Below are 25,712 nucleotides of genomic sequence, written 5' to 3'. Positions count from 1 at the left end.
AGGTCGACTGAAGTCTGAAGCAAAAAGCTTTATTCACCTCCCTGCAACTCTTGAAACTGAAGATGAAAAGGAGCATGTTGAGGAGTTTTTATTATTACTGAAGTGAGATGAATTGATGAGCAACAGAAGCTGAAAGCAGAGATGGTCCGTGGATCTATCATTCTCCCGTAATCACTTATTCCTTTCAGGGTCACAGGCTGTTGAAGATTGATGAGGCATTCACTGCTTGTTCAGAAAAAATAAAAACATATTCGAGTTTACTGATTGTGAGAATAAATCCAAGATCCACGAGGAAACAAACATTAGTTGCTGTTTTTCCTCCATTTAGAGTTTTTTTTTTTTTTTACTTTATCAAGAAAAGACAAAGTCGCACTTGATCCATCCTTCTTTGTGGCTTTTGGTACAAACTGAGTGAAACTAGTGGAAAAGATGAAATGCTCCCCTGTCAGAAGTGATCATCAGTGGAGGAAAGTGTTGTCTGTGGCAGGTTTTTGCAGCATTTGTTCTCCCCCTGGTGGTTAATTCATAAACTGCTCGTGACAACATGGAAAACATATAATTACTCCGAATAATAAAATATGATGCGTGGGCATTCTGTAACACAGTTATCTCATGATGGCACACAGTTTATAAAATTACTAGTAATTATGTCTCATTGTATTTATCTTTTATACTTTAGCACAATAATAATGTTTTTATGTGTTCAGTTAACATTCATCTTGGCCTGTTGCAGCACTTCAGTCACAGCTTCTCCCATCATGCATCTCACCACCATCAGGGGATGGTAAGCTAGACATTAATATAACCCTCCTGCTGCCATTGGGTCAAAATGACCCACAAGGCTTAGTTTTAAAGAGAACTGTTGTGGTTTTCTGATGAACAGTTAGTATCTTACCTGTTGCAGATAGCTCTTTGAATGACCTCGATTTGGAAAAACTTTAGTTTGAACCAGATTGACGAGCTAACGACTGGTCCGGAACAAAAGTGAATTGTTGCCATAGTCTGGTCATTTTGAAGTACTGCTCTGTTAAGGTGAATAGTTAGCGCCTTTTCAGTCTTGACTTCAGTCCTAGAGCACGGTATAAGGAGAAAGGGCCAAAGTCTTCCAGGCTAAGCTAACGGCTAGCCCCTTTTTATTGTTTTTAAGTTTTATGGTTGTTATTGAGATGAGATAATAGCGACAAACTAAATAAACAGTGTCAAGACTAGAGGGAAAATGTTAGCTAATATAGTATTATCATACCAGCATGTCATTTCTTAGAAATAGCTGTTTTATTAGCCTGAATTGATTTTTTTTTTTAAACCAGCTATTGTTTGATTAGCCATTAGCCTATTGGATAGATTCAAAGAGCTATCTATTAAAACTATTTGTTCATAACATGTCCACAGAGCCCCACTTTAAAAATGGGAACTATTGCTTTATTAATCAGCCTAAAAGGATGTCACCCCTCGCCTGAAGCAAGCCTGAGGCTTTTTGGTAAAAAGTGAGCTCTACCTTCTCACTTTTTGTTTTCTACTTTATAGTCATAATGGCAAACACAATAACTAAAGGCTCCTGATTAGTTTATTGTCATTTTAAATAACATGAGCAGCCCATGAATAATAAATGTGTTTCCTAAAATCTGATAAAATAACATCTGCTGCTTTTTAATTTTTTTTTTTTAATTTTTTTTTTTTTTTTTACAGCTACTGAAAAGACAATTAAAAAAAATCAACAAAAAAAAATCAGTTTGCATCAGTAATGACCTAATTTCACACATTATCCAGGCTGGTGAAAGCACAAGAGAATAAAAATGCAAATTATCAAAAGAGATTAGCTAATGGAATATATCATTTTAGGTATTATTCTTAATGTTTTCATTCTGATTTTGCAACTGATTGTACCCTCTTTTTTTTTTCTTAATAAATTCTGCACTTTGTGTGAGGAGGATGTTTTACATTTTAAAAGAGCATATGCAAAATACATAAATAAACCAGTGTTAAACAATCTAAGAAAGCTTCCTGCTCTGCAGATGAACTTGCATTTAATTTAGTCTCAATATTCCATATGTCATACATCATTTTGTTAACAGCGCTGTTAATAATGAAGCTTCTACTCATTCAGTTAGCACCACAACCAATGGGTCTGGTTTCTCCATGTGCACCAGTTCACAAATAGGATCAGAATTGATGTTTAAAGTTATTTTTTTCTTGCATTCTGGCAGCTATAAAAATCCTGGATCCTTGTTCGTGTTTGTTCCAGTTCATCTGGATGCAGCAGGCGTTTAAAAAGAGTGGTACTCAGGTAAAAGACTCAGATTGCTTGCCTCTTCTAATCGCTGCATGCTTACTCAGCATCCCATCAGAAACACACACACCATTCACACACACAAACAGCAGAAGAGCTCTTGTGAATAGGTCAGTGGTGATGTATTTTTTTTTTTTTCTAACTGAGCCCCATACGAGGGATTTCCTGAGCTGGCTGCCTTTGAACATTCATACAGAGAAACAGCGTCAGGCTGCAGGGAGTGACCCCGTTTAAAGACAGCTCTCAAACTGGGGCACACGTCTCTGAATTTACAGTCTCACAAAGCAGAGCTACCCCCATTTTAAACATGTCAGCCTCTGGCTTGTTTAGAAATTTACAGCAGCTAAACAATTATGTAACCCTGCCTGCTGGTGGTGAATAAAATCTGGTTTTAAAAGGGTCACTTCTCTCCTCAAAGTGAAATTTACATTAAAAACAGATTACCTCCTACTTTTAAGATTCTTCTCCCTTAATTTTCTTCTAAATATAAAATTTTGCACAACATTCTTATTTTTTTCTGATGATGGAAAAGCTCTAAATCCTACAAAACACACCGTCTGAAAATAAAGCGTTAACAAAGCAAATCAGTTTTAGCCTTTTTTGTGTGTTCATGTACGCACAATTACAATCTGTGACTTCCTAAAAACATCGACTGGGTTGTGAGATATTTTGCTAACAGCACAAACAAGCACAAAGACACAGGCAAAAACATGGTCACCCTTCCCGCCAACTGCGAAGGGCGATAACGAATGAACTCCACTCAGAAATGAGATGTAGAAAAGTGGGAAACTTGTCTATATCTAATAATTTATTAATGCTTCACATCAGTGTCTGTGAAAATACTTGAGCAACCGTTGACTCTGATGCTTGATATTTAATTTTTTGCATAAAAACTTTGGAACATTTGGCATTTTGGGTTTTAATTCATGTTTACTTAATAAAAATCATCCACCACTGTCAGCTAGATTATGCTAAAATATGTGTTTATCAATTTCTAACAAAAAACTATTCTCATACTGTGACTTTATGTTCAGAAAAGTGACATTTGTAGCATAAACACAATAAATTGAATTGAGCTCTCCTGCTGCCCTGGGATCAAAATGACTCCCGAGACGTTAGCTTTAAAACTGAGGCCTCCTGGTCATTGACCTCAGGACAGCAGGAGGGTTAAATTTGTTAATATCACCTAAATAAATCAGTATTTTATTAGTAAAAGCACACCTTCAGGCTGCTGCAGCGCTCTCAATCTTTCCTTGTCTCTTGAAGGACATTTTTCTGTCATACCCGGTGGACAGATTATGACAGACGACCTGTCTGTATTCTCATGCTCTTGTGGTTTTATTCATACTTTAATGAGTCAAGGACGAGGACGTGCCCTCTCTGCAGCAGCGGAGACACTCTGTTGTCTTGATGATTGAAACTTTGCGCTTCATTTAACCGTGACATTCAAAATGAAGTGCCGATGTGCTCAGGTGAACATGTCCTGAGAGACGTTTTAAAGACTCTCTGGAGTTTACAGCTCAGTTTGAGTTTGTCTCACAGCTGAACTCGGACCCCGATCATTAAGACGATCATTTCACGCTGAGATGCTGGGGTTCATCTGAAGAGACGCAGCTCGTTAATGTAAGTACATTTGTCATCTGAGAGACAACTTACTGTATTTTCCGCCATATAAGTCACATCAGTCCAAAAATGTCTAATAAAGTGGAAGCAAACATAAATAAGTCAATTTGTCGTATAAGACACATCTATTATGCATCACCGCTGACCACATGGAAATGTGGGCCGGTGTTGTGCCAAAAAAGGATTGGATGCCAGAATGGCAGGACTCGTTGTGCATTTCTTCGAAATTTAACAAGATAACAACCTAAAAACATTTATTTGTTTGCTCGACATTAGGTGAGTTGAACTTTTTCTTAATAAATGCACTTTAATGGTCAAATCAGCTGCATTTCGCCTGGGCAGCGCGGTGAAATGCAGCTGATTTGACGTTTGCTCCAGGTGTTCCAGATTTAGACGAAGGTGGCTGTATGGCAAGCCAAGTGTCTCATTAATAGCCACTTTTACCTATTAATGAGACACTTGGCTTGCCATACAGCTCAAGGGTCCTCTAGCAGCTGCAAATGGTAATGCTAAATATTTTTCATGTCAGAATGAATGAAATCGTCAGATCTCAGACAAAAATTGGGTCATAAATATGGGGGAAAAAAAACATATATTAGTCGCTTCGGTGTGTAAGTCGCAGGACTTACAAATTTATGCAAAAAGGTGTGACTTATATGGTAAAAAATATGGTATAACCAGAACAGCAGAGAGATGATTTATTTAAGCTTTCTATAACATCCAGCTAAGGTTGACTAAATATTAGCTGTTTCTGTGTGTGTTAGCAAAATATCTCTTGAACCACTGAGCAGATTAGAATAAACTACAGGCAAACAACACAAAATAACTTGAATTCAACCAGTATTATGGACATTGAGGCAAAATTTGATGTGATAGCTGAGAGTCATCTTTGAGCACAAGATGGCGCAAAATATTTTCCAGGTTGGACCACAACTCAAGAAGGCCTTTATTTAGTTATTTCTGATCTATGTATTGGGATGATTCATTTTGTCCATGGTAAAGAGAGGAAATTCTGACAAATTGACAAATTTAATTAATGTGTTTTCCTCTGCTGAGCGGTTAATCTAACTGTTTTTTTATTCTGCTCGCTGCAGCAGCAGTTACATTCCTGCATGACATCTCCCGTGCTGCATCACCCAGAAATGTAAACAGGGAGTGAGTGTCAGCAGCTCTCTCCATCTAAGGGTACGCAGCCGAGCGAGTGGATGCGGCGTTCGCTCTTCGGAGAACATCGGGCTGAGGCTCAGACATTCATTCTGTCAATTAACGTGGATAAATAGCTCCTTCCTGTATTTACTCAAACCCTCGTCAAGTCTCCAGAATTGTGTCTCCGTCTTAAAGAGGGAGCTGCTGTTTGTGTCCAGCTGTTGTCCCATACAACAAGTCCCTCATCTAAACATCCGAATCTGGGCTGAGCCCCGGGTGGGACCACTGATGAGAAAACTTTCCAACTGAGATGACTATCTGAAGGTTGCAGGCTTTGAAAATTACTTGAATTTCCTGACACTATTTGCATTCTTTGTGCTGCTAACCCGGTGAGTAACTCACATTTTATTATATTCTTGTGTTTAAAGTAGAACTTTTATTGTGATCTGATCTGATCATTTTTAAAAAAGTGCTTTAAACATCTTTTTTTTTTTTTATCTGCATTTGGCTTTGAAGGTTTTAAAGGTCTTATGAAAACATGAATAAAACTTTTTTTGTGTGTTTGTTTTTGGGTTAGTGGAGAAAAATTCACAGCTGAGGTGGATCAGGCCAAAGTGTTTTGTTATTTTTAGCCGCTTTTGTCTTTTTTGGCTGCAACTGAAAGGAAAGAGTTGTATAAATCCTGACAAACGTGAAGTCAAATTTAACTTCTCAGGTTTTTGCAGTGTCCCATTTATGGGTTTATAATTGTAAACACAATTATTCAATTAAATATTGAATAATGCATCATTATGCTGTTTTTATTAGCCATTTGCTCTCTGAGAATCACTTAATGGTGCCAAAATACTATTTGAAGTCAAACTGTTGTGTTTATTACATTATTTTTTTTAAAGGAAACAAACTGTGTCTTTGGAAAAGTCTGCTGGGAACATATCGACACAAAACTGGTCCATTTGTTTTGTTTGGGAACCTTAAAACACCCAAAAGTCTCCTAGCTCAAAGTTAAGAGGCCTAAACAAACACAGGAAACATTAATCTGAAAACAGTCGGGTACTGAATTACAGAGGAGTGTAAAAGCAGCCAAAGTCCAGAAAAGAACTTTGAAAGACTTTTAGGAAAACTGACTATTTCAAAGGATTACAAGAAACTCAGGCACTATGTGATAACTCAGGGGTCTCCAATCTGTGGCTCTGGAGCCACATGCGACTCTTTGGTCCCTCTGCAGCAGCTCTTTCAAGCTTTGACCAAAACTAACATAAACCTTAAGTTTATTGGTTGTTATACAAACAACAACAAAAAAAGTACTAGTTTTAGCTGTTTTCCTGTAATTTCTTTTGCAAATATGAACTTTTTGCTTTATTTCTATGCTTAATTATATTTTCCGCCATTAAAAAAAAATTATTTAGGTCTGCATAGTTCTTTTTTTATTATTTTTATTTACATAACTAGTTCCCCACCCCGCCTTTTTTCAAGATTTTGGTCTTTTCATGTCTTAAATTGTAACAATATCAACAAATGTTAAAAATCATTAGATAGTTTTAGCTGTATAATGTCATCCCTACTGGCCACAAAAGTCTCCTCCAACAAACCTAAAGTGGCCCATGGGCCACCAGTTGACTACACAGCATGTGGTTGCGGCTCTAAACCTTTTTAATTTAATGAACAAAGGTGTAAAAATGGCTGTTTTGATCATAAAGGTTGCAGACCCCTGTGATAACTGAAGACTTTGCACAGTACTTTTGAACCAAATGGTTCTTGATTACATTTAGTCTCTTTGAAACACTAGATTGTTTCCTGGGTTTGGGTTTTCCACTGTTTTCATTGTGCTTTATTCTCCCAAGATAGAATGGAGGACTTCGGCTGCACATTTACACAGAAGGACCCGCGTTTGTTTACAGGTCGATCGTTTCGCTCTGTAACTCAGGAGCTCTGCATGTTTCACATTCTGGCTCGGCTCGGTTGTCTTCGTGTGAAACAAGATTCTCTCCAAAAGGAAGTTTGTCTTATTCTCCTGCCTATCTTCCATTATCTTTACTCGCTTCTTCCTTGTCATGGGAGTCACTGGTGCTCATATCCAGCAGTCGCTGTGCGAGATGCGTGGGGACACCCTGGACAAGTCTCCAGTCCATCACAGAGACACATAGAGACAAACAACCATTCACTCTCTCTCTCTCACCAAGAGACTATTTATCAGTTACCAATTAATCTAACATGCATGTTTTTGGTCTGTGGGAGGAAACCAGAGTATTTGGAGAAAAGCCACGCATGCACAGAGAGAACATGCAAACTCCACCCAGAAAGGCCCCCCAGCTGGGATTTGACCCAGCTACCATCTCGCTGAGGTGGCAGCTCTACTGACTGCGCCACCGTGCCGCCCCCAAACTTTATTATCATTGTGTAATTTCATTATTTTACTTTTTTCTTAACACTAAGATGTTGGTTGATTCTTATTCAAAAATATTTTTATCAGGTTGTTTAATATTTGCTCATGGTGTGGTAAATTTAGTCATAATTCATTCATTCATTTAGTCAATATTCATGCTTACGTTTGAAGTACATAACTGAATGTTGTTTAAATTTGAGGTGAACTGAATTAATAAAGTTTTCAACCATTGGACTTCACCTCAATACGAGAGGAGAAAAAAAAGGAAATGATTTTTACACGTTTACCCAAAGCTTTGACTGTAAGTAGAATGAACATCTATCTTTGTAACAACATACTGACAAAGGCCAAATGCACATCACCCGCCACCTTTCATGCCAGAATTTTAGACCAAGATCATCTATGTTAAGAAATGAGTGAGTAGGGAATCTTGCAAGATCTGTTAGTGCTCAAAGTATGTGTTGTGGATGACTATCATCTACCACCACATCAAAACTTAGCTCAATATCTGTAAAATTCACAAAGATATACCCTTTTATGTGTTGGATGATGTTGATTAGGTGTGCCAGCCATCTTGAATTGGATTAACTCTAAATTGTATCATTATTTCCTCAAAGTTTCATTAAAAACTATCCAGTGGTTCATGAGTTATTTTGCTAACAAGCAAACAGGGTTGACTTTAAGAATAAACACTAAAGTTTTAAGCAAAATTCTTGCACAATGAGTAGCACTTGGTGTGTGTGCGTGGATTACTCTCAGCTACTTCCACATTAAATACTAGCCAAGTATCTGTAAAAATGACTGAATGAAAGCTATGTTTGTGTTTTATAAGCTCAGTTGGCTGTGACAGCCATCTTGAATGGGGTTAACTCCAAAAGTCAATCAGCTGTAAAGGTACATTTAATAATTATAACCTGAAAGTTTTATAGAACCCCATCAAGGGGCTCATGAGATATTTTGCTAACAGACGAACACACTAACACACACAGGCAAAAAACATCAGCCACTTTCACCTCTCTGCAATGGGTGAAAATAGCAAAAAACAATATAAGAAGAGTCCAGTTTCTTCATACTGGTTAACATGATCTGGTTTGCTGTCAGTAAAGATGTTCCTCTTGGTTTTGCTGCCAGAAATTTATGACCACACAGTTTGTCTGAAAAGAGTTTATCAAACCAAGTGTCATGTAGTTTAGGAATTCCTGCAGTGGATTTCAGTTTTATTAAATAAAAAAGCTGTAGGCAACAAAAAAGAACATGTAAATAATCCTCTTGGGGTTAGTCTGACAAAGTTTGAAGCAGAGATAAACATTCCTCAGTGGTGCGGAGACGCCTTCTGTGAAGACTCATGTCTGACAGCTGGTTCCTTCCAAAATAGAACACAAAAAAAGTAAAACTACAAAACTCTTTTCTGCTTCCAGGGAAAATGATTGGTATCCATCCAACCACGACTGTGTTATCAGGGTTCATCTTTCTGTCCCTGCTCCGAGCTGCAGCAGCTCAGGGATTTGGGCCTCGTGGACCCAGACCGGTACCAGGGCGGGGGGACAGTCCAGAACCAACTCCACCTCCATTCCCACCAGAGCCCACACCAAGACCTAAAGGTTGTGAGAGTGAGTTCACAGTAAAACGTAATAATCATTTAAAAAAATTTAAAAAGTTCATGACATTTTGGAGTAAAATTTAATTATTTTATATATTTACCATGTACTAATGAAGTATTCAGGTGGAAATACTGTTGGACTGAAAGTACAAATAAAGATGAAGTAACACTAAATGCAATCAAAATACAGAAATGAGGTAAAGATACTTAGAAGTGTTTACTCAGTATTACTCAGGTAGACAATTGTATTTTAAGCAGGAGTTTTGTGCACAACATAAAAAGTGGCATATTTCTGTACTTTGGTTGTTATTCCTCATGTACTGATGTTATTTTTTTAAATGCTCAGGGTGTGGATTGGAACTTTGTACTGATTGGCTTTTGATAATTTACTGAATCTGATTGGAATAGATTATAATTAAAATGAAATTCAATTTGGTTCATTTACCATATTTTTCAGACTATAAGGCACAAAATCCTTTAATTTTCTCAAAAATTGACAGTGAGCTTTATAATCCAGTGCGCCTTATGTATTAATTATGGTTGTGTTTACTGATCTCAAACCAGTTTTATATAATACACAGTGCTCAAAAATCTGTCAAAATGAACTTGTTTCACTTAATGTGCCTTATAGTCCAAAAAACATGGTATTTAGCACGAGTGCACAACAAACGCCTTCTCCGGGCACCACACAACAAAAATAAGTCCATTTAGGACGGATTCTGATCCATTTACTGTCAATTGAGTACAATTATACCACAAAACATTCACATACAAGTACAATATGAAATGACAGTTAACGAAAGTCGTTTATTTAAAGAAGCCAGCAGGTTACGCTGAATCTTCACTTTGTTGCCAATCTCTATCCTGAGCAGCTTATTGGCGACAGTGGAAAGGAATGACTCCCTTTGAACAGGAATAAATCTCCTGCAGAACCAGAACCAGGATCGGCTGCAGCCTTGACAGTCTGGAATTTGAGAGGACAGGAAAGAGATAATTACAGAAGAATTGATCCAGGTGTAATTTTTTTAAAAAGCAGGTTGATGATGGCAGCAATATTTGCAAATGCAAACATTGAGACAGAGTAGACAGCAGCAAAGTAAATATATATATCTGTATGTCTGAACCTATAGCAGCATAACCAAAGGATAGCTCAGGAAACCCAAGCCAACTCTAGCGTTGATTGATAAAAGAAATAGTCTTAAGCCTGGTCTTAAAACGAGACAGGACGTCAGCCTCACAGAGAGAAACTAACTAGTTCCACAAGCGAGGAGCCTGACAACTGAAAGCTCTGCTCCATTCTACTTTAGGAACCACAAGTAAACCTGCAGTCTGAGAATGGGCTGTACACAAGTGAATATGAACGTGTACTGGATTGAGTTGTAATTGGACTGTAACTGGTTTAGACCTGTTAGCTTTTGTTGTGTAGCGCCCTGAGAGGACGGTTGTTTTGAGCTGATGCTATAAAAATAAACTGCAGTAAACTGGATTAGTTTATGTGAATGTGCACGCTTCATAAAAGTACCAAGCCATGCACAGAAATTGTCCTTCAAGTACTTAAAGCAAAATTTTGTGGTTGTAGTTTTGAATGTTTCGTTTCGTGTTTAATTTGATCACATTATTTCGTTTTTGTGTGCAGCAAATCTTTTATTAGTTCTCTCCCTGTGTCATTTACTGTCAGCCATTCCTGCTCTCAGCTCTCCTCTCACACCTGCACTCCATCTGCTCATCAGCCCAGGTGTATCAGATCAGTAATCAATGCTCGCAGGTCACACAGACGCTCTTGGTACCTGCTGGTTCGTCCTCTTTTGTAACCAGTTCGCTGCACTTATTCTGTTCGTTTGTTAAAACCTTTTGTTTTTGTTCATTTATTTTTTTCAAGCCTGTGGTTTTGGTTCATTTGCTCACTGCCACATGACACAAAGGTGCATCGACTGAAATAAACATGCACAATTTATGTTTTTTCTAAATAAACTTTTATAATTTTCTCTAAATATTCAGACAAAGATATTCACACATTGTTAAAAGTTCCACCTTTATATCGCATTGAAGTACAGTTGGAGCAACAAAACATACTTTTTCTGGACCTGTCCTTTAATCTCTATGTAGCAGGGATGCAATGTGTTTTCTTAATGTAATGTTTCCAGGTTTGTAATTGTTAAAATTAAATTCAAACAGTTAGAACAAATGTAGACATAATGACATTGCATTGTATCTGTTTGTTCTATTTAAAAAATAAATTAGTCTCACAGGCAGTTCAATGGTTTAATATTTGTATTTTTTTTATTGCAAGTCTTTGTTGAAACCTGTCACCATTTGTTCTGATGTTTGTAAGAAGTTACTGAGCTCCTCTTTCAATTGCACAGTACAGGTATTTCTTCAGGGTTTTTTTTTTATTGCCAGTTCTTACACTAAAAAAGAGAAGCTCATGTGCTTCTCTTTAAAGCATGATTTTTACCTCAGCTGGTGTAGTTATTGCAAGAACAAACATGACGGTAAAGTCGTTTTTTAAATATTCCATCTAATCTAATTAAACTCCACTTGGTAGTACTATACAGGTAAAAGCTTGTCAAAGAGACAAGCAGCACTAAAGATATTTACTGATCTGTCAACTCATTTATTGTTGGAGTTCTTCTTTCTGACGCCGAACATCGTTCTCTTCTCGGTCAGAACTCATCAACTGTCCCATCAAGGTGTTCTTCACCATCGACACCTCAGAGACCATCGCTCTGCAGGAGTCCCCGCCTGGCAGCCTGGTGGAAAGCATCAAGGAGTTCACAAAAATCTTCACCCAAAAGCTCGCGGACGAGGAATACAGGGGCCAAATCCAGATCACTTGGTCCATCGGAGGCTTGCACTTCTCCCAAACACAGATGGTTTTCAGCCAGTTCACGACCAGAGAGAGCTTAATCCGGAGTCTCAGTCGGATCAGGTACCTGGGCAAAGGCACCTACATCGACTGTGCCCTCAAAAACATGACCCACCAGATGACTCAGCACTACTATTCAGGGCCAAAGGCCGTCCTCTTCTCCGTGGTCATCACGGACGGCCATGTGACCGGAAACCCGTGTGCTGGGATCAAAATTATGGCGGACAAAGCTCGAGATCAGGGCATTCAGATCTTCTCAGTGGCAGCGTCCAGGAGCATCGATGAGCTGGGGATGAGCGAGATCGCCAGCTCCCCCACAGAGATGTATCGTGATGACTACATCGTCATGGAGGTCGTTGATGGGAAACCACAACTGAGCACCAAATCCATTGATAGGATCATCAAAGTCATGGTGATCTTTATTCCTCTAAAGATTAAAATAACAAATCAGATCTGATTTTAAGTTGTCGCCCCACTAATCTACAACTGTGGCTTTTGATTTGCAGAAATATCAAGCCTACTTACAGGTAAGAAACAAAAGCAGCAAGTCGTGAGTCCATTTTTATTCTGTTTTCAGACGTTTAGGTCACTGCAAGAAACTAGTAGGTCTTGAGTCAGTTCTATGCAACAAGAAGCATTTTCCTATTAAAAAAATAATTTCAGCCACAAAAAGAAACACTGCATCCATTTTACAGAAGCCTACTTCCACCAACAAACAGGAAGAAAACTGACCTTGTTCAAGAACGTTTTCTGTACCAATGTGTTTTTAGGAAAAAAACTTGAAAAATATTCTAGGGATGCACGATATTGGATTTTTGGCCGATATACGATATGCCGATATGTTAAAACTTATTTGGCCGATAACCGATACCGATATTTTATATACTTTCATTTGTCAGAACATAGTCCTCTTATTTAGGCTTATTTGCTACAAAAAATGTTTAACAACTGTAAGAGCTGGTGACATATTTTCAGTAATAGCCATATGCATAGCACTTTAACTTATATTAAATGAAAAGTGTTCAAATGGTATTTATTAGCATTAGTCACCTGCAATAATATCTCACTTGTGGAGGCTTGTTCCAGGTTCCTAGCTGCAGTGTGGGATCCTCTGCACTCCTGTGCATGAAGGACAGCCTTTTTAAGTTCAAAGTTTTTGTCTATCCATTGTGCCGTAAGACTAATCACGCTAACGGGGCTAACACTTGACGTCCAAATGTCTGTGGTAAAACTCACCCAAGTGCTATCGACTATTAGCTTCTCAATGACGTAGAAAATGGCGGCTTGTAACTCGGATAAGGTTATGTCAGAAAAATATATCCATCTGGGGACGATGCAGCGAGGCTCGATATAGTGCAAAAATCTTTGGAATCCAACATCCTCACCAACGAACAAAAAAACTTCCACACCACCGACATCTTGAATTTTCCTCTGTCGTGAGATCAGGTAGGTGCGCGTGACGTCATCACATTGTGCTGATGCTGCAGGCATCCTTGTCACTGGGTTGTCATATAAAAACAGCGCCTTTTATGTCGGTGAGTTATTTTGATGGAATGGCCAATGTTCGATATTGAACTTTAACGCTAATATCGGCCGATACAATGCTGATAATATCATGCATCCCTAAAATATTCCATAACAATAAAAAGACATTGCAAATTGAATTAGTGCATTTTGAAATTTACTGAACAGCTGCCTTATCTTAGCAATAATGCCCTACAGTGGTTATTTCAGTTTACTGTCATCCATCAGCACAGATTAAATACACATTATTCAACACTTTAATGGAGGTAGTAACACATTTAGTTCTGAACATTCGCCAGATAATCTTTAACTAAACTATTATTTAGAAAAAGAACGTACTGAGAAATAGCGTCAGTGTGTCTTAATTCATGAAGAATGATTGTTAATGTTTATATGTTGCTTTATTTTATAGTGTTATAAGCCTACATGTTTGGCTGTTCCTGGGATCCCAGGGCGAAGGGGGTCTTCAGGTCCAAAAGTGAGTCTTAGTTCAAACTCTTGTGAGTCTGACATGTTCACTTTTGCTCACTCGATGTGTTGAAATGTAAACAGTTTTGTGTTTTTTTCAGGGCACAAAAGGAGAAAGAGGTAAGACTGGGCAAAAAGGAGAAAAAGGTAAACAGGTATGTGGAACTTTAAAACCTAATTGACTGAAATATGATTTGAAAGGTGTACATTTTACTGCAAGTTGCTGCTGAATATGATGTTTAATATTTCAGGGTGATCCTGGGATCGAAGGTCCCATTGGACGACCCGGATTAAAGGTTTGCTGAGGCCAAATAGTCGCTGAATTTTGGTGATTTAAACAGTGGTTCCCAAACTTTTTGGCTTTTTGAGCAACAAACTAAAAGTTGAGGAGACTGCTGCAAGCCAGTATTTAGTAATAGGCCATTTAACAAAGAGCATCGTCAATTATTACGTTTTTTAACTTTTTATAACCACAGTTTTTATTTCTTTGTGAAAGTTATTGAATAATATATAACTAGTAATTATTTTAAAATGTAATTCTGTAGATCTCACTTCTTGTTTTTACGACTCATCCTGAACTTTGGGAGCCACTGCTATATACTGTGGTTATGCAATATTTTTTTGTTTTTAAATCTTTAATTAAATAATTTCTCTCATTCTGCTCAGGGAGAAATTGGATTTAAGGGTGACAAGGTGAGAGCTAAATCTTTCTCGTGTTCTTTTTTCTGTCCAACTGAACTGAACGGAGTTTAAGGGGTTTGATTTATTTTGACAGGGGGAACGTGGATTCATTGGAGCAACGGTAGAAACGGCGTGTTGTTTTGTGTGCATACATGTTTTTATGTTGTATTCATGTTCAGCACTGTCATGTAAAATGTTCACATGTGTTCAAACTGTCAGGGTGTCGCCGGAGCGCCTGGCAGGAATGGAACCGATGGACAAAAGGTGAATATCAGGATGTTTGACATCACAGTGAAAGCTTTTATGTTCTAATGTCACACAAATTAATTAATTTTGGCCATTTTCAGGGTAAAATAGGCCGAATTGGAGCTCCTGGTTGCAAAGGGAATCCAGGCGATAAAGTAAGTTAAATATTTTTTTAATTTTTTTAAATACATTTATTTTAAATCATGTTCATAATCCCAGTACTTGTTTCTATATTGAAAAACATCACCAGTGGATTTGATGACCCTGTTGTTCAACATTAAAGCTGATAAAAGGATTTCTGGCCGGAATCTATCTGTAGTGTTCCCATCCTAAACCAAACCACTATTCTATTGCATCTTTAACATTGGTCCTTCGAGCCGGATACTATAGTATAAAGTATGAATCACACTGAGAAGGTTATGTTAAATCAATTATAACAAATATATTATGTCAAATTTCAAACTTTTCTGCTAAACCAATTTCTCTTTTTTTCTTTTTAAGGGGCCAGATGGGTACCCAGGAGAGTTTGGCAAGTCTGGACCCCCAGGTCACCAAGGAGAAAAGGTGTGAATTACACCTTCGTAAAGACTAAGAGGAAAATTTAAATGTGAAAAGAAAAACACAAAAATAATTTCAAAACAAAAACAAATCAATCTTCTGAACAATGTGGGCAAGCAGAACAATAAATACAGTTTTAGAAGAGAAGATTTGGTCAATGCAGACCTGCACAGGAAAGCAGGTCACACTGAGACCAGAGAACAACGTGTTAAATTAATAACTTCTGAAATTTACGTCAAAACAGATCATTTGTTCGTGTTTTGGCTGCTCAAACTTTCAAACTGAATGACTCAAGAACTCATCTTGTATCTGGTTCTTCACAGAAAAAATAAAAATAATTCAAAATTGTCAGGATGGTGGGATTTTTTATGTGAAGAACTGAAGCAGAAAAAGTAACAAACACATATGATAGAAATACAAAATCAGAATGAGATACAAAATCTAAAGAAAAATGGTGTCTCACACACACACAGTTCAGTGTTATTATCACACCTGTTGGATGAATTGAGGGCAGCACCTTCAGTTTACTGAATTTAACCTTATTTTAGTTGACAAAATTAAAGAAATGTGAATTAAATGAGTCATAGATCTATACACCACATGTAACCTGAACTCTGCTGTGGGAACTCTTGTAAAATATTGATACCACTTTACAATAAGAATCCCCTTATAGATGGCTAATAAGTAGTTTAAAGATATGACATTAATTCCTCTATAAACACTTTATAAATCATTAATAACTGTTTATTATGTATTAATTACGGGTGACAGAGAGACAAAACTGACCAGTTTATTGCCAAGTAGTGAGCCAAATCTGCCACCTATATATTTCATCTAGAGTTGTTATATTAAACATTTCAGACGAAGTTACTACCTTGTAAGCACAATAAGCATTTGTATACCTAATTTTTTTTAGGATATAATATTAGGTGTAGATACTTATAATGCAGTGATAAAGTAGACACTATTGGTGTTTATTTCCATGTAAAAACAAGCAGCTTGTTGCTCATTTGTGTATTAGTTTAATCTCCAATACTTAAAATTCTCAACATTTTGACCGCTGCACGTTTTGCTTGTATGAAGGCAGGCAATCATGTAATCACCTGTGTTTAAAGTAAAAGCTTCTTATGAACCAGTTACATTTTAACGAAGCTCACTGGATCATCTGATTAACTGGAGTGAATTCAATATAAGATGGCCGCTTCTACTATTTGACTTTAGCAGGCACGAAAATGTCTATAATTCAATCAGTTACCCAATGCTGAGCTAAAATTGGATTTTTGATGTTCTCTTTGAGTCAAACATCCAGGATTTTTTTTTCCTTTGTTCATTTTGATGTTTTAGGGGGATCCGGGACTCCCTGGAAAGCCGGGCCCCCATGGCCCTCAGGGTGAGCGAGGACCTAAGGTGATTTTTATTTTATTATAAACAAGTTTTATTGAGCTTTAAAAGCACCAGCAGTGACCTGATCATTGTTTGTTAGGGTGAGAATGCAAATCCTGGAAATCCAGGGCCACCAGGAGAAAAGGGAATTCAGGTACGTTTTAATTTCACCTCCTGCAAAATAAATAATTTTCAGAAAGCTGACCCTTAAACCAAATTCTTCTTCTTTCAGGGACCTGAAGGTGGACCTGGACCCAACGGCGACCTGGTATTTCATAACACTTCCATTTTTAAATATATATCTTCTTAAGTTGTGAAATGTTCAGACTTTTTGTTTTTCTGTTTCGGTAAATCTGAGCAGGGCAGGAGAGGAGATCCTGGAGTAAAAGGGGCAAAAGGACCTGGTGGGCAAAAAGGAGTAAAAGTACGTTCATGTTTTAGAGAAATGTTTCGTTTCATCTTTTTCGTCTTGTTAATTTTGGGTTTGAAGCAGTTTTTTAAAACAAATCCTGCAGATTTTAAGCAGCAGTGTGACTCTTTGGGCTGTAGAATGAATTTTCTGATCATTTTTAAAATGACAAAGTTTTCCAACCTTTCCTTGTTCACTTAACAAACCACCTTATGTTGTTTTCTTACATATTATTTTATATTTAAAGACAACTCTTCACTCATTTCCTCCCACTCCTTCTTTAGTTTGTTCACACTGAGCAATAATTATTAATGTGGTCCAAACTCTCACAAGCTCATTTATTTTCAAGGGAGAACAAGGACCAGAAGGAGGCCGTGGTCAGCCTGGGGAAGAAGGATTTAAGGGAGCGAAGGTGAGGAGATCATGGTGGGTGGATTCTGACTCAGCTTCATTAGAACTAAGCGGGTCTTGTAGGACCAAACAAATCCTGAATCTACAGCTTCACAAAGTGCCAAAATACACAGAGTCTGTTATCAAAGAAAGAGGCTCTCCAGATGAACTATAGACTTTGTAAAATGACTCGTCCAGCGCAGCTTCTTGGCAAGCTCACATCAGATTGAGTGAATGTGCATGTGGGGGCTGGAGTCGGTGCTGCGTCCAGTAAAAACTTTTCTGTTCCTGTCAGGGAGACCAAGGCCTACCAGGACCGAGGGGTCAGCCAGGAGAACCAGGGCCGCATGGAGGAAATGTAAGTTGTTAGTGATGTCACCGGCAGCAGGTGTTCATTATCAGCTGCTGCTGCAAGGTGAGGGTGGACAGTTATGTTTTTAACTGCGTTTGTGCATGTCTGTTAGCAAAATATCTCAAGAACTACTCTACACATTTTATTAAAACTTGCAAGAAGTTGTCATTGGGTAAACATCTGCAGCTGATGAACTTTTAGAGTCAGTGGCATTAAAAATGGCTGCCACAGCTCAATGACCTCATAAAACACTAAAACGCCTCCAATTCAGCCAGTTTTGCCAATATTAAACCAAATATTTGTGTGGTAGTAGCTGAGACTGATCCCCACACCAACTCTGAGTGATAAAAGTTAGGACAACATCTTTGTTTAAACTTTGTAATTAATTATTCGTAGTCAATGCTGTTTAACTGTTAGCAAAATATCTCAAGAACAACTGAATTGATTTTATTGAAACGTGCAGAGAATATTCCTTTGGTTTACTTATATGAATTAATAACTATTGGAGCCAACCCGAATTAAGATGGCCTCTACAGCTAACCATCCCGGAAAAACATTACAATGCCTATAATTCAAACAATTTTACAGATATTTAGTTGAAAATTGGTGTGGTACTATCTGAGACTTATTCACAACACTTAGTATAAACATAAAATCGTACTTAATATATATATATATATATATATATATATTTATAAAGGTTTGACCTGAAAAGCTACAAATTTGTCGTTTCTCAATAGATGTGCATTCCTTCAAGAAATGCAAGATAAGTAATTGGTGGAATTTGTGTTTTGAGTTTATGCAATTTTTTTTAAATCCTGCTCAGGGCACTGTGGGAAATCTAGGAGAACCTGGACCAAGAGGAGATCCTGGTCCACCAGGTCCAAAGGTGAGGCACCAATAAATCAACATCCATCCATCCATTATCTTTTACCCGCTTCTTCCATTTTGGGTCACGGGGGTTGTCAGTGCCCATGTCCGGCACAATAAATCAACATTTATGTGTAAATTTTAACTCACTGATTGTTTCTTCTTCTAAAGGGCGATAAAGGCAGATCAGGATTCAGCTATCCAGGACCGCGAGGATCCTCTGTACGGTTGTCCATTTAAAGTAAAAGATTTCCTGCTCATCGTGGATGCTCATTCAAACTTAATTGTTTCTTTTTTTTCAGGGAGATGTAGGGGATCGAGGTAAGAGAGGGCCCAGAGGAACCAGAGGAGAATGTGGCGCGAAAGGAGAGCCTGGAGAGAAAGGACCTCGAGGAGAACCGGTAAGAATAACAACCACATGTCCTAAATAGAAAAGCAGTTTTGAAAGGAAGCAGAGATGTTGTCCAGATATACGGAGAGTGATGTTTATGGAGCTCTGCTGAAACAGGAAGAAAACCCTTATCTGAAAACGCTTGCTGTGCAGACGGCTCGGCATCCATCACTTAATGACTTGTTTCATTCAAGAAGCACTTAAAAGTACTCGTGTGTGCAAAAATATTTTTTTAAAATAACGTCATGCTCATGTTACGTACTAATAACTTCAAGTGGACTTTAAATTAACAAAATAAAAGCCTCCTATTGTAGAGTGTCAGATTTTGTGATTAATTTTGCATTAATCTCATCAACTCTTTGATGATGAACTATTGTGTGATGTTGCATGTGATTTTTCTCCTCGGGTACTAATGAACTTTTCTCTCTGCACCCAATATTTCATCATATCTAATTTATTTTATTTTGTGCCGTTGCCATATGTCTGTTGTTGTCTTAATTAGATCTGAAAGTTAGGACACCTCCTCGCTGCGTTATCGTAGGATTTATCCCCACGGGATCACTTTGACGGCTTAACAGCAACCTTTTAGCTCCACCTCTGAAGTATGTCTTTAAAAATGAATAATCTACAAACCTCAGTTATAAAAAGAAAGTAGCCTAAAAATAACTCTTCATAAGCAGGACTGTTTTAGGTCATTCGAGTAGCTGTGAGGCAAAAATATTAGATATATGCACCGATTATCAGAACAGCTGCAGAGATCATGAAAACTCAAGAACCATCATCAGCTCTTAAGAACAACTTTGCAAAATCTGCGACGCGTGTTGCCTTTATCACGAGAAATATGACTTCTCAAATCATCAGCGAAAGAAATTAAAACAACTTTTTTGTTGTTGTGAAAGTCTTATGGCAGTGTCCTTTCAAACATACGCAGAGGACATTATGCTGAAGAATGAGCCATTTCTACGTACAACCTGTTTTTCTGAGTTATGAGTCACTTCTGGTGAAAAATGGTTTGCATTCAGGGAGAACCAGGCCAGCCAGGGGAGCCGGGGGAGCGAGGACCCCGGGGAGAAGCTGGAGAGGATGTAAGCATCTGCGCTGTAAACACAGCAGTGCATGCAGACTGCACACCAAACCTTACAGCTCAATCCTTGTCTTGTGTTCGTGCAGGGGGGTCCAGGACCGGTCGGCGATCCTGGGATCACTGTATGTAAAATAAACTCGAAAACAAAACGATCCACCATAAGTGTTTCACATCTAACCTGTGTGCATGTCCCTGCAGGACTGTGACGTCATGACGTACATCAGGGAAACGTGCGGTTGTTGTGGTAGGCGGATCATTCAAACACATCTGGACAGATGAGATCCTGCGACACACTGATCCACCTCCTGTTTGGTTTCCTTCCTCAGACTGTGAAAAGCACTGTGGAGCCCTGGACATTGTGTTTGTGATCGATAGCTCAGAAAGTGTCGGGCTGACCAACTTCACCCTGGAAAAGAACTTTGTCATCAACACCATCAACAGACTGGGATCTATGGCCTCCAACCCGACATCGGCAACTGGTAAACTGAGTCAAATCCTTCGAGAGACCAAGAAACAAGGACGGTCAGAAAAGATCAGCCATCTGAATTTTCCAGTACAACACATAACTGCAGCAGCATTAGAGTGATTTCCAAGTCCAAGTCAACTCTATTGTCGTTTCCACTACATGTGGCACATGAGGTGGAACAAAATTATGTACAGTTACACACAAAAATAACAAAATATAAAGTCTAAAAAGCAACAGTACTTAAGGATCTAAAACTAAGATGTACACTAAACAAACGCCAAACAATATGCCAAAAGATCTAAGATATACACTAAACACTAATAATGTACAACAATACGGCGTAACAACAGCAGCCCGACCATGAGTCTTTGGTGAGCAGATATGAATGAATACAGCAGCATGAGATCAGCAGCAGCATGAGATCAGCAGCAGCATGAGATCAGCAGAATGTCTGTCCCCTGCGAGTGATTTTTGACCCTAAAGCTCATTTACGTTAGTGTTACAGCACTTTGTACACGTTCATTTAATGTACAGGGTTTTACAACACTTTGATATTCTTTTTTGTCCAGTAGTTTTAGTGTTATGAGTTTATAATCCAGTTATATTTTTACATCAGGTCAGATTATAAATTCAGGTTTGGTTCCCGTTAGGCCCGGTACTTTTTCCCTCCCTTTACTCATTCTCACAGCACCCCACTGTTCCCAAGGCTGTGGGTATTTTTATATTTTGTCAATTATTTTTGTTTACTTAATTATTATTTTGTTTGTGAGTGGTGGCGCAGAGGTTAGAGAGGCTTGTGATCGGAAGATCGTTGGGTCAACTCCCAGTACTGACATCATCAAAATGTAGGTGGGAAAGGTGAAACCCCCACACCTGCCTCCACTCTCATTTGCCCACTCTGGGCCCTTGAGCAAGGCCCTTAACCCCCACCTTCTGCTCCCCCTGGTGCCCTATAGCAGCTCTCTGCTCCACACAGAGGGCTGTGGTAGCTCGGTGGTCTGTGGTTGTGTCAGGAAGGACATCCGGTGCAAAAATAATTGCCATGTGGGTCTTCTTTAGTTTTGCTACATTTGGTTCTGTTAACCTTAAAGTCTTTATACAAATCAGGTTATTTTTTAACCTTGGTGTAAAAAAGTCTTGTTGTAGTGGAGATTAGTTTTGGACTAAACAGTCTGTTCAAACAGCCAAACCTGCATTTAATTTTTTATTTATTTTATTTCTAATTCTTGCATTTTGTCTTGATTATGTCCCTGGTAGTTTCATGTCTTAAATTATGCCTTTTAAATTTTTTTATCTTTATAAGCAGTTGTCTAGAAATAAACGTTAAGCACTAAAAGAGAAAATATTATTTGCGTAATTACCAATTTGGCGTTTGCAGTTCTTCTTAAAGGTAAATTCAATTCAATTCAGTTTATTTATATAGCGCCAAATCACAACAAAGTTGTCTCAGGGCACTTTACAGGAACATTCACACACACAGAAAAGCCATTTAGTAAAGTTCTCTATCTAAGGAAGGAAACTTTCAAGTACACCTCTTATAAATGTAAGCTTCAGGTAATTATAGAAGTGTAACGTTATGTTTAAAATGGCCTCTTTAATGTGAAAGCTCACCAGTTCTCAACCTGAATAAACCTTGTTTTTGTTCAGCATTTGTAGGACACCTTTCGGTAACACTAAATATATTTACTGTACTTCGAGTTTTACTAGGTTTTTGCAGCCGTGTTGTAGCACTGTGCTAACATACTTGGTATCTCCTGCCCATAATAATTATATGGTATAGAAAAAGAAAACACTTAAAGCAGAACTAATCTATGTCTGTATCTTCCAGGCACACGAGTTGGAGTTGTACAGTTCAGTCACGAAGGGACCTTTGAGGCTATTCGCCTTGACGACCCCAACATAAACTCCATGTCTGCCTTTAAAACAGCAGTGAAGAACCTGCAGTGGATCGCAGGGGGAACCTTCACACCCTCTGCTCTCAAATTTGCCTATGACAACCTGATTAGGGACAGCAAGAGATCCCGCGCCAAGATATCTGTCGTCGTGGTCACCGACGGCCGCTTTGACCCTCGTGACGACGACAACAAGCTCAGGTACCTTTGCAACGACCCCGACGTGGTGGTGAATGCCATTGGGGTTGGTGACATGTTTGATAAGAAACATGATAGTGAGACCCTTGTGTCAATAGCTTGCAACAATAAGAACAGAATCACCGAGATGAAGCAATACACCGACTTGGTGGCTGAGGACTTCATTGAGAGGATGGAGACTGTGCTCTGTCCTGGTAAGACCGTTCTACTACAGCAGGATGACATCATAAGTCAAATTCAAGATTGGTCTAACCTGCAGTTTGTTTACTTTCCCTCCAGATCCAGTGATTAAATGTCCAGACCTCCCCTGTCAAAGTGGTGGGTTTTATTCCTGGCTTGGTTTTTAGATTAATTCCAAAATGGCGTGCAGCTCAGAGAATAATTTGTTCTTTCATTTCAGAGCTAGACGTAGCTCCGTGTGTTGGACGACCTGTAGATCTGGTATTTCTTCTAGATGGCTCCGAGCGTCTCGGAACGGAGAACTTCAACCACGTCCGTAACTTTGTGCAGGCTGTGACAGACAAACTGGTAATGGCGAAGGGGAAGAGCGATCGAAAGTGGGCTCGTCTGGCGCTGATAGAGTTTGGCAAAGAAAATGAAAATCAAGTGGCTTTCCCTCTCACGCATGATTCTAAGACCATCGCTCTGGGTCTATCAAGTTTAACCTACATGGATTCTTCTTCAACGGTGGGGCCTGCCATCATCCACACCATCAATGACTTCCTGGGTAAAGGAAGCACTCGCAAGACGAGGCGTGGAGCTGAGGTGTCGTTTGTTTTCGTCACGGACGGAGTCACTAACAGCAGCAGCCTGGACGAGGCGGTCAGTGCGATGCGCAGGGAACAGATTGTTTCCACAGTGATTGCCACAGGAAGTGACGTTGATCAAGAAGTCCTAACAAAACTAGCAATGGACGATCAGGAAGCCATTTTCAAAGTACAAAAATTCTCTGACGTGTTACAATCTAGGATGTTAAACCGTTTCATCCGGTGGGTGTGTTAACTGTGTCATGTGAGCATTGTAATAAAAGTTTAATTCAACATGGTGGATTTCCCAATATTGATAATTGGAGTTTTATGGCTATGCCAGCTGTAAACTTTCCACTTCAGCTGTAGATTTGAGGTTGCAAAGAGGTGTACACAATGACATTCAGTGTAAATTTTAAATAACCCAATTTCTTTTTTTTTTTTTACACTTTCCTTTCAAGAAACAAGACTTTTGCGATATTTTCAACTTGTTTTAATTCTTTTTCAAGTGTTCTGAAAGTCTTTCAAAGTTCTTTTTATGAAATTTTGCTGTGTTTTCATTCATTTTCAGACCATGGCAGAATACTGTGCAGTGTGTGGTTTAAATAAGAAGTTAGGAAAATGGAAAAGCGTAAGGCAAGGACATGTCACACCAACTGTATTCAAGAAATAGAAAAAATGTTATTGGACTACCAGACACAGAACCAAAAAGATGCATCTGTCCATTGATCATCTACTTAAGAGTTTCTCAAAGTTGGTGTCAGGACCCAGGAAACATCAAATAAGAGGTTTTGATGGTCACAAGCCTTTTCCTTATTAGTTTGTCCACGCCATGTGGTCCAGAAACCACAACCACCCATCTACTGTATGTCATAACAGCTCCTCTTTGGAGACCATCTTGTCGGTAGTTAATATTATTTTAAATTTCTGCTATTTTAGTATTTTCATATATTTAACCAAAAGAATGCAAGATTCTATTTAAAATATTTTAATTGCTAAATTACTTGAGTCAAAAGTACAGAAGTTCATGAGTTTTGGACTTTTTTATGTCAGAATAATTTAAAACTCAAAATGAACATGTCTTTAAAGAAATCCTCTAAAGTTCGGTATGTAATTAAAAATAAGTAAAATAATTAGCCAAAGTCAATAGAAAAACCTTCGAATAGATTAAGAACATCTATTGATCCAAACCAATTAAAGTTTGGTCTCTTAAACACAAAAAATGAAGACTGACCCACACTTTTACACTGCATTGTATTTGGGATAGAAAACAGAAGCTTGCAGAAGTTTTCTAAACAACTTGATTCTTACAAGCATTGTTTAAAATATTTTCTGGATGTCAATGCAACTGTAAATGGCATCTGTATTAAATATTAATCTCTGCTGAGCTAAATATCTTTTTTACTTAAGAACAAAAATAGAAAATTAATTTCAATTGCAATGCAAAATGTTTTTAATCTAATTTTGCTATTACTTGTATTAGATTCCCCTGTGAAACTTGCATGGCAAAGTGGGTTCAAGCCCCGATTTGGATCTGGGGTCATTCTTTTTTTTTTTTTTAATTACTTTATTTACCAGGAAGAAATCCATTGAGATCATCAATCTCTTTTACAAGGATGTCCTGGAAAATTCTGTGTGGAGTTTTCTTGCATAGACCAAAAACGTGCTTGCAGAAGAGATCTGTGATCTCAATAATAAGCTCAACAAAGCTTGGTTAAATAAAGGTTAATAAAATAATAATGATAAAAGAAAATGAAAAGATGTTTAGTTTACACAAATCCAACCTCATTACAGCAGATGCACGTGTGATTAAGAAAATGTCAGCAATGTTCAAATGGAAATCTCCAGCACAGCGAACACAACTGCTAATCGTGTAGTTTCTAAATCTTGCCAAAAATTAGCAGAGAAATTAATCTATAGATGCAAATGCTGATATTTGGCATTACCCAATGTGTCATGCCCCAATTAGCATGTATGACTCCCATCATGTAATGACAACACCTGACTCAGAAATTAGCCCTATAGCTAAAGTTAGCCTGTTAGCTTTAACCAATGACTGCTCACAAATACTCACAGCTTTTGTTTTAATTATATATTTAAAAACTACTACACTTTTCTGAAACTTCCTTTTCAAATAAATAACTATTCT

At 38.2% G+C, this 25,712-nt stretch overlaps 1 protein-coding gene across 1 annotated transcript; it reads left to right on the top strand.

The window, feature by feature from the left end:
* The first annotated feature begins 8,862 nt into the window (after positions 1–8,862).
* On the top strand, positions 8,863–23,819 carry LOC119419094 (collagen alpha-2(VI) chain-like). The gene is made up of 27 exons (XM_037686392.1): positions 8,863–9,049; positions 11,707–12,317; positions 12,412–12,432; positions 13,842–13,907; positions 13,999–14,052; positions 14,149–14,193; positions 14,564–14,590; positions 14,673–14,699; positions 14,798–14,842; positions 14,926–14,979; positions 15,326–15,388; positions 16,727–16,789; positions 16,866–16,919; positions 16,998–17,033; positions 17,127–17,189; positions 17,524–17,586; positions 17,860–17,922; positions 18,743–18,805; positions 18,958–19,008; positions 19,089–19,187; positions 20,200–20,262; positions 20,348–20,383; positions 20,460–20,505; positions 20,588–20,740; positions 22,556–23,011; positions 23,097–23,135; positions 23,218–23,819. The coding sequence occupies exons 1-27, from the start codon at positions 8,863–8,865 to the stop codon at positions 23,817–23,819; spliced, it is 3,150 nt and encodes a 1,049-aa protein (XP_037542320.1).
* The last annotated feature ends 1,893 nt before the right edge of the window (positions 23,820–25,712 follow it).

This window comes from Nematolebias whitei, chromosome 13 (genome assembly GCF_014905685.2).
Source record: "Nematolebias whitei isolate Nwh7 chromosome 13, NemWhi1, whole genome shotgun sequence".
NCBI lineage: Eukaryota > Metazoa > Chordata > Actinopteri > Cyprinodontiformes > Rivulidae > Nematolebias > Nematolebias whitei.
The sequence above is the reverse complement of the archived record's forward strand: the minus strand, read 5'-3'. Positions and strand labels throughout refer to the sequence as shown.